Source organism: Pollachius pollachius, assembly GCF_949987615.1.
Source record: "Pollachius pollachius genome assembly, chromosome: 18".
In the NCBI taxonomy this organism is placed as follows: Eukaryota; Metazoa; Chordata; class Actinopteri; order Gadiformes; family Gadidae; genus Pollachius; species Pollachius pollachius.
In genome coordinates this window covers 10,152,642-10,166,029 of record NC_136951.1, presented here as the reverse complement: position 1 = coordinate 10,166,029, position 13,388 = coordinate 10,152,642, and the positions used below count along the sequence as shown (strand labels likewise).

Sequence of the window (13,388 nt, the reverse complement as noted above, 5' to 3'; positions counted from 1 at the left end):
GAATCACCTCAGCACTCTCCATGCCCACAAGAGGCGCAAACTTCGCCAGTCGACAGCGCAGAGAGTTGAGATGGTTCGATGCATTCCATTTGCATATTCAAGTGTATACATTTACAATGGATTTCACTTCATGCTGATTCATTTTCCACGATGGCCATCATCAACACCGTGGTGATGAGGCTGACGGCGATTCGTTAATTCCTATGTTTAAATGGCTCCTAAAAACAAAGCATGGCTCCTTTGCCAGATATAATAAAAAACAAAAAAAATGAGATCAGCCTTCAAATATGTTTGAGTAAAAACCATATGGTCTTTTTTCTAAAAAGGAGTTCAGAAAATGAGGCCAACAGAAAAGTTTTTGGGCAATGCGCGGGCAAAGTGGTGAGCCCTCAAAAAAGAAGAAGTATTTTGTAGCTGCGTACAATGCTTTGTGCCATGTGTTGCCAACACCATCTTAAAACCAGGGGCTGCAATCTGAAGCCTTTGAAGGGGAGCGAGTGAAAGAGAGAGGATGTTGGAGACGCTCCAGGGAGCTTCACTTTCTCCTCACTGAGAGAAGGGGGTTTGGGGGCATCCCTTGACCCCGTCGTCCAATCCCCTCTCTGCCTCCCTTTCACGAGCACAATGACAGCCATTCAGCACGACGCTGTCCACCTGCCAACCACAGAAGAGACCGGGGCTGCCATCTTTAAAGAGCGGAAGGCCGGGGAAGAGGAATCAATGAGGTCGGAGGGTGTCGTCGGCCTGCCAGACAAACAGTCCCAACAGAGAGCTACATGGAGTGCCCTTGGTTTTTAAAAATAAATTAAAAGAATGAAGCCTCCTTTGGGACACTCTATAAGGACTGCCAGTTACTGGTGCACATGCTTGGCTAGGGCTCGGACGACGAGACAAAGCAATGACCTAGGTCAGTACGATCTAGACTAGAGGAGTTTTTTTTTTTTTTTTACAGGCTCATATGCTGCAGTCGTTATCCAGCAGTAATTATGTGGCCATGATTTTATGGTGAAAAACGGACCCCGCCATGAAGAGTCGTATACCACACACTTGACCTCGATGGATGCCAATCGGTCTGCCACAAGGACGCCGAGAGAAGCCACCCAGGCCTTTCCCCGGGTGGACGTCCACCGCATTCGTAAAGGGAGAGTGTGATCCGGATACATGCGAGCCTCCTAATTCATGGGCTAGGTAGGGTAACAATGCTGGCAGGCCGACCTTCCCCCTCAGGGAAACTCTTCAGGGCTTGAGCGTGAGGCGAGGCGCGCTGGGAGCTGGAATCAGAGGAATCTGACCTCCACACAGGAATCTGCATGACTGTACAGAGATCCTTGGACAGGCACGCACACACATCACCCACACAGTGGACCAAAAGCAGCATCTTCCTGTCTTGCTTTACCAATGCATTCTTGTGACCAGTGCTCAAGCAATTATTCAATTCATTGATTAGTCAATTAAGAGGCAATTCATTGATTTCAAAGCTGTATTATCGATTCAATGTTTTAGTCATTCATTGATATGTGGTGTCATTCTGTTTTAGAAATGAAAAAAAATGGATTGATAGATAACGATAATTGAATATTGAGTATACGCAATTAAGGAGCAGGAGGGGTTAGGCTTGTCTCCATGTTAAGCCACAGACAATAAGGGTTTTAACCCTTATATTACCGTGCCCAGAGTTTTCCATTATATACAGTACATAGGAACTGTAGGGTCAGAATAATGTAGTATATACAGTGCATCAATGGCTCCCTTAATTCCCGGTATCAGCATTCGCTGGAAGACGCTATGGATAAAAATGTCTTTGGCAGTAAATAACCCAATCATTATCCACAAAGCCTGAACTACAAGGCCAAGAAGGTAAAGAAATACGACTGTGTCAGACATGATGTCTCAGTGATTTCTCTTCAGGTGCTTCGTTTCTCCCGGCTCTTCACGGAGTTTAGACACACATCATCGGTCTGGACCCGTTCCCAGTGGACCGGTCACCCAGATGTTCAGCCAGGACAAGGAGATCTATGTGTAAAACTCCAAAACACACACTGTTGGCTTGCCAAAGAACCGGATTATCTCTAGCTGGTTTCTGTACACCCAAAAAAAAATCGGAAAGCTATCTTGATCTCTATAACCTCGCCCTGAGAAAGTGTTGGTTTATGAGTGATGACAAGAGACAGGTGTATCCAATTACTGCAGGGTGACCCAGAAGGGTCCCGTGGAAGGGAGAAAGGACCCTTTAGGGTTGGGGTCCGAGGAGATGAGAGCACCGTCATCCTAACTGTGGCCGCTCCATGCAATGGTTTCATTTCACTACAAGGGTTTCAATCATACAAGGAAGTGGTATGATGCATTTAACTCCTCCAACACATTGAAAAGGCTATGGTGAAAAATGCTAAAAAATAAGCAGATTTGGATATAATGCAGGGGGAGGTCAAACAACAATCAAATTATAATTTCCCTGGTTTAAAACTGCTAAACTGCAACAAAACCGACGTGACGTCATTGCATCATGTGAGATATAAAGCCTCAGATCAGAGCCCCGAGTCAGGATCAACGGGCAGGAGCTGATAACGTTGTGACGCCCGGCATCTGGAAACACTTGACTTTCCCAGTCATGCCCTGTTGGGTTTCAACCAGAAGAAGTGGTGACTAGACTGCCACATACACCGCTTCGGAACCTCCAGTCAGAAGGGTCTTTAATAAACCTCAACCCCCCCTACCGAGGAGAACCTGAGTTGGCCCACATCAAATAGGAACTCCAGACTTGGGCCATAGTCAAAACACAGTCAGAAACAGTTGGAATCTGATCTTGGGGGGGGAGGTGGGGGGAGAGAGAGAGATTATTTTTCTCTCCATCTATTGCTTCATGTAAGAGGGTTGGATACAGATAACATGCTGAAGACATTCTTGCACAGAAAGCAAAAACAGATAATGTACTCAGACTCATCTTCGAACGTAAAACAACAACATTGTTTTGAAATCATTATACAATTACACAAATCAAAGACTTAAACAAGTACAATATGACTTCTAACTACTCAACGGAAACCCTAAAGGGAGTGCAGACTCCGTCAAATAACCACACGGCCAACATACACAAGATCGCTAGAGCCCCCATTTGACTCCTGAACTGTCTCCAGAGAGCTAGCCAGACAGCGCTAGCTCCAAAAGATGACTAGATAACAGTCGGTCTTCCCTTCTTGTGCACAACGCCGAAACTCCCAGCAGGCAGAGAGGAGAGAGAGTGAGGGGAGGGGGGAGGGTTGCCCCTCTCCCCCTCCAACAATGCAGACTTTGTCCGCGGGTCCAACACTGTACCTAACCGCCTGCCCTTTGATTGCCTGCCAAGACAAACCACTGTGTTGGGTTACGGCTCTTGTAGCATAACAATCTGCGCTCGGGTTTAATACACTACAGTCTGCCCGCATCGCTCTGGCTGTCACTCAGGGTCCCACACAGCTGACCCGGGGGGCCCCCCACTCCTTATCCCATTAGTGCTTAATGAGAGAAGGGGACGGGGCTGTTATGTACGTGTGTGTGTGTGGAGGGGGGGGCGGGGGTAGTCACCTGTGAAGAGGATACCGGCCGGCAAAAACTGGCTACATAGTGACATAACCACAGACATCAAGAGAGAGAGAGATGAGATTAAATTCTGATGTGAACACTATCGCCTGCATCTGTTTCTCAGGCTCTCGCTCTGTGTCTCTCTCAGTATCTCACTCTGTGTATCTCTCTTGTTTTCTGTCTCTCTCACTCGTGTGTCTCTCAGTCACTGACTTGTGTCTCTCTGTCTCTCACTCGGTTTCTCTTATTCATTCACTCTGGGTCTCACTCTGTGTCTCTCTCAGCCTTTTTTCTCACTTTCTCGGTCTGTCTGTCTCACGTCTCCCTTTGTCGACCCAACCTTTGGTCTGGGTGCTTATACTGAAGCAGGGCTAAGTTATTTGGTCTGGGTGCTTATACTACAGCAGTAAGTAACGTGGTCCGGGTGCTTACAGTATAGCAGGGCTAAGTCATTTGGTTTTTTTCTCACAGTAGAGCTTGATGGCTGTGGGGGAGTGTGTGTGTGTGTGTGTGTGTGTGTGTGTATGTGTGTGTGTGTGCGCGTTACTTGGCTATGGATGGTAGTATTATTTTCAGTCTGCTTGAAGAAACCCAGGCATTAAAGTCTGCCTGTTTCCTTATGTTAAAGCCAACATATAGCATTAGCATAGCACATCCAGCACAACCAGTTACACATAGAACAATAAAATAATTGTCTGTGGATAACTTGGTGAGAGTAAAATGTCTTTCTCTTCGAATATTCACAATATGCCCACGACCTTGTGTGTCCACATCCTCATTAAACAGAAGCATATAAAGTTGAGTTTTAAATGATGATGGATCATTTAACATTATAAATCAATATATGAAAATCCCATTATCCCAAGTGATACAAATATCAGGGCAAAAAGTTTAATATTTCAGACCTTGTACGGTGAGAAACCTTAGCATAACCTTGAGGATGCGGTTGATTTACATCACAGGGGTAAGTGTTCATCTCCATAATGGTTTAGTATGCTTTATGGCTCAGTATCTGGCCCATGAGAAACCATACAGGTCATTGAGTGACTAAAGAAGGAGCTGTCACCAATGCATTGATATTTGTTGAACAAACCTGCCCCCTGGTGGGAAGGACTGTGTAACACAGGGCTTTCTTGGACACTTATCTAGAGTTATAGAATCGATCCGTTTGTGACATTACAAGAGGCAGTGGACACTAAGGTCTATTAGTTGATCGAGTCTACCAGTTGACTCCTTCCAGTTGGTTGGTCAATCCCCGGTTGTCACGTCACAATTGGTTAGATTCTGTAAATGCTTATCAACAGGACACCTGGAGGTATTAACCCATTTGTACCGGCTGCTGCGCGGTGCAACATTGTATCTACTAGATACAATGTTGCGCCGCACTGCGCCGCACAGCAGCCAGTACAAATGGGTTAATGAGCCTTCTAAGAAGTCCTAGTAGAATACCAAAAGTATGGGGCACGGTTTGCATGTGTTTACCTGCGACTCGTCTTCTTCTCATGGTCTCCCTCCCTGGCACTCTTGTTGGCATCCTCTAATTTCTTCAGCTTTTGAGCGATGACTGCTCTCATTTTCTGTCTTTGCTCCGAGTCATACTCTTCACCTCCCTCAAAGTCCTCAATGGCACCATCATCACTGTCTCCCTTAGAGGGTAAAAGGGCATGTATACATTGTTTTTTATTCCAGATATTATATAGAATCAAACAACGACGAAGGAACGGTTTCTATTTTCATTTGAAACCTACGTCTTCCGTGTTGGTTTTCTTCTTTCTCCTGCAAGTTTAATATGGAATATAAAATTAATTCAGCACGTAGATATGGTTGCACAAAGGCAGCTATGGTTAATCCCTATGAGAGGGGACATACGTTACACACATACTTATCTACTGCCGGGACAGAGCTAAGGCTGGGGTCATCCTTTAATAAGTCATGGCTGCTTTTGCCTTTTCCCTTTAATGTCTGGAGAAACAAGAGACACAAATACAAAGTGGCAAAATATAGGTTTAAATATTAAGCATAATCATTTGTGAGACATGGGTATTTTTGAGTGCTCATCTTCCAGGAAATGAATCGACATTTAATGTATTCCAACATTGATTTTACATAACAATATTCATAATGCATTAAAAATAACCATTTATCCTTTTAATATGCTATATACATGAGTGAATAAATGGTGCCTATTCCTTAACATGTACAAGTTGGCTTTTTAAAAATCTGACGGTGCAGACACAAAGTATATCCGTCATAGTATAAAAGGGGAAACAGACCTTTTAATTTATAGGAACTAGATAGTGAGCTTACACTAAGCGACGACTGTAAATAAATACAAAACTCGTAACTCATTACCTGGCTAACCTGTGTCACCATTTCCTCCTCTTCTTCTGCTTCTTCTCCAAAGGACAATAGACTGAAGTTCCTGTACACAAATAAATACTATTAATAAAAGAGAAGAAAGGATAGAGAAGGTTTCCAGCTATGGATAGTAAAGACTGCAGTCGACTCACTTTGTGGCTTTTGACTGCGATTTCTTTCCCTCTTCTTTGTCCTTATTTTTTTTTTTACTTTCCCGCGGAATAATGTCATCAAATGGAGAATGCAACACCTGGAAGGAACATTTATAAAGTACATTTCTATATTTACATTTATATTTTCAAAGTCAATTTAAATAAACAATATACACTTGTTTTTGAATGCAATAGATAAACACAATCTTCAATACCTCGGTTGTTTTGATCTTGTGAGGGTTGAGTGGTCTTTCGTCACTGTCACACTCAACCTCTGCCAGCCTGATCATGTTATAAACCGTGTCTCCTGTCACCTGTGGTGGAAGAATTTAGGAAAAGCTGTGACGTCAAAACAAGCATTATCATGAGGCGCATTAAATTAATGTAGATACAATGGATGAATTTATGTAACTGTGTAGACTGTAGCATTTATTTTTCTAGAGAATAAATTTGCACAAATTGGTGATGTTTCTATCCATGAGGAGGTGGGAATCAAACCCCTAACCCCAGCACTGTGCTACCAACATTGATGCCCAGAGCAGAGCATGTTTACCTTGCCAAATATAGTGTGTTTGTTGTTGAGCTCATCTGCCCGTGCCAGAGTGAAGAAGAACTGGCTGCCGTTGTCGTGTGGGCCTGCATTCGCCATGGCAACCAAACCTCTCCGAATAAACCGTAATCTGGAGTGAAATTCATCCTATAACAACAGAATGAAGGGTACATGAAAAGTCATGATTAAATTGGTGATTACATTTTTAACTACAACTATGAAAAAGAGAGTACAGTACAAATGCAAGTCCTACGAGGCTGTGGTTTGGTTGCAGCTCTGTAATATCCCTTTTTAACGACTGAGGTTCTAATTGCTTCTTTAACAGCCCCTGCTGGCATCCCCAGGTATTTCATAAATATTGTTTGGCTTTCTTAACAAACATAGAGAAAAGTACTTTTTTTATGTAATAGAAAAATATTTTGGGTAGTTGGAACCAGCAGATAAGATGCAGAATATTTTATCAATGCTCATTTTCAAAAGGGGTCAAGACCTTGAATGGTCGTCCATAGATGGATTCTCCTCCACTTCCTGTTCCTGTTGGATCTCCTCCCTGAACAATGAACTCCTGCACGACACGGTGGAAGCCTGTGTTGTCATAGTAACCTGTAAAACAAAAAAATATATGTACAATGAAATAATACATATCTGCAAATCTGCAATCAGATGTTTCCTAAAAACATTGATGTTAAGCCACAAAAGAGAGGGAGGCTGTCTTCATCTCATTTAAACAGATGTTTTAGGAAATAAATATAGTGAAAGGCTGGCAGAATGGATTAACTGAAAAAAGCCAGAGGATTTCCCTGGGACTTGTTGAACACAATGATTATATAACTACTGTTCAATAGAAGACAACCCTTGTGATCAGGAGGAACACGTGTTGTGTGTGCTGTAGTCATTCACATAAAGCATTTGACCAAATGTTCACTGAGGCATTACATTACCTTCCATACACAGCTGCACAAAGTTCCTGCATGCTTTGGGTGCTTCCTTGGACCATAACTCAATATCAATATCTCCCGCTGAGGTCTTCAGCAGAACCTGACGGAGGAAACGATAGAAATGACACTTTCTCTATAACACACGCTTTTCACATTTTGGTCATCAGATCATTCGTATAGTTATGGATAAACGTTACATGAACAGGGAAAGTAGGAAATAAATGTTGGTTATCCTAGAAAAGTGTTGTACATATATTAACGGGAAAATAGAACCAAACTTGCAAACATTCGCGCTCACCTTCCCATTTGTTGGAGGTTCTTGAATGTAAATGTTACTCATACCGCCGTTTCTTCTGTTACTCTAATACAAAGGAAGTGTGCTGCTGTTTCGTTGCAATTAATGTGAGAGAAGCAGTTGAATTAATTCATACGTATATGTACATTGTAGCTATTGGAAACTATACAACGTACTAAATATACACTACAGCCATATTCGCAACACAAACACAAGTGAGCACATTGTTTACGTGAAGTACAAGAGGGAAAAACATGTCATTTAGGAATATTTACTTTTGAAGAAATCACTTTGAAAATTAAAATGAACTTGTATTATTGTAATTTATATTATTAAATTAGTTTACACTCATGAAATTATTATTATTTAAATATAAAACAACAAATCAAAACGACTAATTGTAAAAGTACCCCTCTTTTAGTTTTGCTGTTGGGTTATTCGTGTGCGTCGATCTAATCGACCCTCTAAAACAACGCTTGAGACATATTCTGTCCGGGTACTAGAAACGTGTTATTGGTAAAATGGTGAAGAAGGGTTTTGGGAAATATTTAAGAGGTTATAATTAACAAGCCTTTTTACAAATGTATATGTTTCCCCTGTAGTTATTAATGTATCAATCCACTTGACCACTGATCTTAATGTGAAGTTTTTACGGTAGGGGGCGCTGTTATTTTTTTAACTTAGTACGTGTCAACGTGAAACGGATACGGAACTAAAAAAAAGTAGAACCACAACACTTTGAAACCACGATGGCGGCTGAAGAAACTACAGTGGATCTGAAACGAAAAGCAGATGATAATCCAGCTGCTGATGGAGAAGGAGAAGGGGAAGAGGATGAATGGGTCGGGCCCATGCCGTGCGAGGCGTCCCAGACCAAAAAAAGAAAAGGTGTGTGGGTTGAATGGATGGTTGGTCTGTACGGCGGACGTCCCGCTTTGTTTCATAACACGAGACTACTTCTAACTTTGAAGATCCCCGAAAATGGTCATTGATATCTGTCCGTTTGTGTGTTTGTTTTAGTATTGGAATATGAACGGGTTTATCTGGACAACTTGCCGTCGGCTCTCATGTATGAAAGGAGCTACATGCACAGAGACGTCATCAGTCAAATCGTCTGCTCCAAGTAAGCCCCAATTTGTTGTTATGTCGTTCTCATTCTGTCTTTTCCATGTTGTGGTGATGATGATACGGTTGAAGAGGATAAGGATGGGTTGTGTCTCGGGCTTGGTCTCTTACGTCAATCATGTGCCCTTTACAGGACGGACTTCATCATTACTGGAAGCCAGGATGGCCATGTCAAATTCTGGAAGAAAAGGGAGGACGAGGGAGTAGAGTTTGTTAAACACTTTCGCAGCCATCTTGGTAAGAACATAGTGGCCCATGCACAATTTGAATGCATTCAATGTTGGGAAAACGTATTATCAAGCATAAGCTATGATTTTTGCAGGATATATGGAATGCATTGCTGTCAGTTCCGAGGGGGCCATTTTCTGCTCTGTTGGAGACGATCAGGCAATGAAAGTGTACGATGTTGTCAACTTTGACATGATCAACATGCTGAAACTAGGGTATGTGTTAACTCCTCCACAACGCATTGTTTGTCAATAAAGGATATTACTTAGATGTTGTGCCTGTATTACCAGTAGAAAGGAGACACTACTATACTCTTGTGTATGTCTAATTGTTATACTGTTTATTTTTTGGGCAGCTTCCACCCGGGCCAATGTGAATGGATTTACAATCCAGGGGACCCCATCTACACTGTGGCCGTGTCTGAGAAGTCCACTGGGAAGATCTTTGTTTTCGACGGGCGTGGGAACAGCGAGCCACTTCACATCTTTGACAAGATGCACACCTCCCCGCTGTCCAATATATGCTTGAACCCCAAATTCAGGGTCATCGTTTCTGCTGACAAAGCAGGAATGATCGAATACTGGACCGGCTACCGGAACGAATTTAAGTTCCCCAAATACGTGGATTGGGAGTACAAAACAGACACAGACTTGTATGAATTTGCGAAGAACAAGACATACCCCACCAGCCTTACCTTCTCCCCCGATGGCAAGAAAATGGCCACCATTGCCTCCGACCGCAAAGTGAGAATCTTCCGGTTCCTCACTGGGAAACTGATGAGAGTGTTCGATGAGTCGTTGCCGGTAGGTTCCTGTCTTGTATTTTTGTATAATCACATCTCGCAATTCCCTTGGACTCCTGCTGGTATTTTAAGGTGAATCCACTGAATCATGGCTTAAATTCCTTTGGCAATTATTTTCTGTGTCTTTGTTCATATAAAATGCTGATATTCCATATACAACTTTTAATTGTAGCTCATCTGTGGATTTGCACAGGATATTGTCTTCTGTATAGCATATTCCCCTAGGGAATAATACAGTTTTATACTTATGTACACATTGGCTGAAACGTTGGTTGATTATGCCTATCATACTCAATCTTTATGTGCTCTACCCCAGATGTTCACAGAGCTGCAGCAGATGAGGCAGCAGTTGCCCGACATGGAGTTTGGGCGGCGCATGGCCCAGGAGAGGGAGCTGGAGAAGGTGGACGGCATCCGACTGACCAACATCATCTTCGACGAGACCGGTCACTTTGTCCTCTACGGGACCATGCTGGGCATCAAGGTCATCAATGTGGAAACCAACAGGTAAACGAACACCACCGCATGGATGGAAACTGCTAGACTGGTTAAGCCCAAACTACGATTTAAAGGTCTAATCTAAATGGAAGGGGCCACCTAGATGCCTGTCTTGAGCATAAACATGCGGCTAAACTGTGATCCATCCAACTTATTTAGGTCTTATCCATAAAGCCTTCTTTATGGACTTCAATTGCTAATCATGACAATTTCAAATGATTTCAACCTAAAATCGAAAGTCACTGAAAAACTTCTTCCTTGGCAGTAAACCGGAATGCCGGACACACACTGTAGGTTATCCATGTAACATCAATCAAATAATCCCATGATAAACCTCTCTCTTCCCGACCGCCCCAGGTGCGTGAGGATTCTGGGGAAGCTGGAGAACATCCGCGTGGTGAAGCTGTGTCTGTTCCAGGGCATCGCCAAGGCCAGCCAGGTGGCGCCCACCGTGGAGATGACGGCCTCCGACAACCCGGCCCTGCAGAACCAGCTGCCTGACCCCACCATCTTCTGCACCGCCTTCAAGAAGAACCGCTTCTACATGGTGCGTAGGCTTCCAGACAACGTAACAACATTTATGTTCCAAAGAAGAGCAGCCTTCGGGCAACATTTAATGTGTATAGTTGTTTGGGGCAAGATAGTCCTAGTTGGTTAGGATGTTTGACTGAAGCTTAAGGGTTCTTCGTTTGAACCCCAGTTTCTCAATGTACCTGTTGGGCACTCCGTGAGCAAGATGGCCCTAAGATGGCCAAGTCATTTTGGCTAAAAAGCCTCACAAAATGGTAAATCTTCAATGATGGGGTTTGCAGCGGTCTGAAGCAAAGACTGATTATGACACGGCCACCTCTATTCGTGTCTCGTGCCCGTCCAGTTCTCAAAGAGGGAGCCGGTGGACACCAAGAGCGCCGAGTCGGACCGCGACGTGTTCAACGAGAAGCCGTCCAAGGAGGAGGTGATGGCCGCCACGCAGGCCGAGGGCCCCAAGAGGGTGTCGGACAGCGCCATCATCCACACCACCATGGGGGACATCCACATCAAGCTCTTCCCAGTCGAGTACGTGACCCATCTCAGGGCTTTAAGAGGCGCACCGTTAACACCCCTCCTGGCTTCACTGAGTCATCCGTTACCTTCAAGGGCCGTACCGGTCACGTTGGCTCAAACCAGCTCGACTGAAACATCCAATACCAATGTCGCTTCCTTGTACAGATTCGGTCGAAGAGCATTTAACGTGCGCCTGCCTCAAATGTAAACAATATAGAATAGTACTTTGGTCTTCTGTGTTAAGACATTTGGTAAAGTACTTGTATGGTGAGTCATTTTGCCAAAGGATGTTTGCCACGGTTGTTTTTGTGAATCCAGGAGGCATGCTATGGTGGTTTGATCACCAAGGGCGGTATGGTCCTATAGATTACACCTCTCGCTGCGCCCATCCATTCATGTATACATTAGTTGCACCGTACGGTATTGTAGGATGCTTTGGGTGAAAGTATGTTATTTAGTCCAAAACTGGCACATCAATGTTTTTGGTGCTATGTTAAATGAAGTGATTTTTTGATTGCTTTTTGTGTGCATAATATGCCTCTTTTGATGTATCACAGATGCCCCAAAACGGTTGAGAACTTCTGTGTTCATAGCAGAAACGGCTACTTCAACGGACATATATTCCACAGAGTCATCAAGGTACGTTTGTTTTGGTCCTTTGCACCGGGTGTATGAATTAAAATGTACTTGTCTCCAGTATTGATGTCACAGTTCATTGAACGAAAGTCAAGTAATTTTCTTTCTTCTTGGTCATTTATCAATTAAAAATTCCAAACACGTGCTCCCATCAGCTTCGGGAAGGCAAATACTTGAATGCTATGTTTCAAATCATTAAATAGACATGTCATTGAAATAATCTATGGTTGCAGTCCTGGGAACCTTTTTAGTAGAACATCATTAATAAAGTCATCAAACTAACTTCTATAATCTCTCTTTCTTCCTGATCAGGGCTTCATGGTCCAGACAGGGGACCCCACGGGCACAGGGATGGGCGGCGAGAGCATCTGGGGCGGGGAGTTTGAGGACGAGTTCCACGCCACGCTGAGACACGATCGCCCGTACACACTCAGTATGGCCAACGGGGGCCCCGGCACCAACGGCTCCCAGTTCTTCCTCACCGTTGTGCCCACCGTGAGTCACTTCCCTGGGGGTCGGCAGGGAGGGAGAGGGGGATGGATCTCTGGGTGTTTCCTTTTCACTTGCAGCAATCCATTTAGTTTCTAATTTAAATTTTCTTTAAAGGTTTAAAAGGGGTCCAATCCATGGGTTGATAGGTGGTAAGGGGTGTTTTTTTTTTTTATTAATTTAGGACACTTGCTAGTAATCTGAAATATTGTTTAACAGAAGCGATGGCTGCAAGCTACACTGAGAAAGGGAGACGGATTGCCTAATGGTTGGGGCGCTTTACTCCTTGTAAAAATGGTTCTGGGTTCGGCATACAAATGTCAGCATTTTATCTGCAAGCTTCTTCACCCCTACCTGCTCCTTGATGAACTTATCTAAAATCCAATGAAAACTAAATGGAAACTTTTAAGCCTGTATTGCTTTTAACACCATCTTATCGACGCTTGTGATTTCAGCCGTGGCTGGACAACAAGCACACAGTGTTCGGGAGGAGTGCCAAGGGCATGGAGGTGGTCCAGAGGATCTCCAACGTCAAGGTCAACCCCAAGACGGACAAGCCCTACGAGGACATCAGCATCATTAACATCACCATCAAGTGATCAGGACCAGCCCCTTTTTTAACTCCTATTATGTACAGATTTGATCTACAAGCCTTTTTTTTTTTTTAAACAGAATAAAGTGTTTATTCAAGGAATATTCGTTCGGATTGTAAAAT

The 13,388-nt window shown here is 43.6% G+C and overlaps 2 protein-coding genes across 3 annotated transcripts in view; one reads left to right on the top strand and one right to left on the bottom strand.

The window, feature by feature from the left end:
* Nucleotides 1-8,298, bottom strand: part of cwc27 (CWC27 spliceosome associated cyclophilin) — a 22,329-nt gene extending 14,031 nt beyond the window's left edge. The window contains exons 1-11 of one of the 2 annotated variants that reach the window (XM_079755278.1): nucleotides 8,262-8,298; nucleotides 7,855-7,939; nucleotides 7,560-7,656; nucleotides 7,109-7,221; nucleotides 6,622-6,765; nucleotides 6,284-6,382; nucleotides 6,069-6,166; nucleotides 5,911-5,980; nucleotides 5,441-5,520; nucleotides 5,307-5,334; nucleotides 5,041-5,204 (exon numbers count right to left, since the gene is read on the bottom strand). In XM_079755278.1, the coding sequence (XP_079611404.1) occupies nucleotides 5,041-5,204; nucleotides 5,307-5,334; nucleotides 5,441-5,520; nucleotides 5,911-5,980; nucleotides 6,069-6,166; nucleotides 6,284-6,382; nucleotides 6,622-6,765; nucleotides 7,109-7,221; nucleotides 7,560-7,656; nucleotides 7,855-7,896 (935 nt within the window). In that variant the 5' untranslated portion in view covers nucleotides 7,897-7,939; nucleotides 8,262-8,298. The other variant, XM_079755279.1, reaches the window with a different exon arrangement.
* A 291-nt stretch (nucleotides 8,299-8,589) lies between these two features.
* On the top strand, nucleotides 8,590-13,387 carry ppwd1 (peptidylprolyl isomerase domain and WD repeat containing 1). Its single transcript, XM_079755526.1, has 11 exons — nucleotides 8,590-8,739; nucleotides 8,872-8,974; nucleotides 9,110-9,213; nucleotides 9,299-9,419; nucleotides 9,560-10,007; nucleotides 10,323-10,513; nucleotides 10,862-11,051; nucleotides 11,379-11,560; nucleotides 12,106-12,187; nucleotides 12,497-12,679; nucleotides 13,129-13,387. Exons 1-11 carry the CDS (start codon nucleotides 8,601-8,603, stop codon nucleotides 13,270-13,272), a joined length of 1,887 nt encoding a protein of 628 aa, XP_079611652.1. The 5' UTR covers nucleotides 8,590-8,600; the 3' UTR covers nucleotides 13,273-13,387.
* Nucleotide 13,388: the final 1 nt, after the last annotated feature.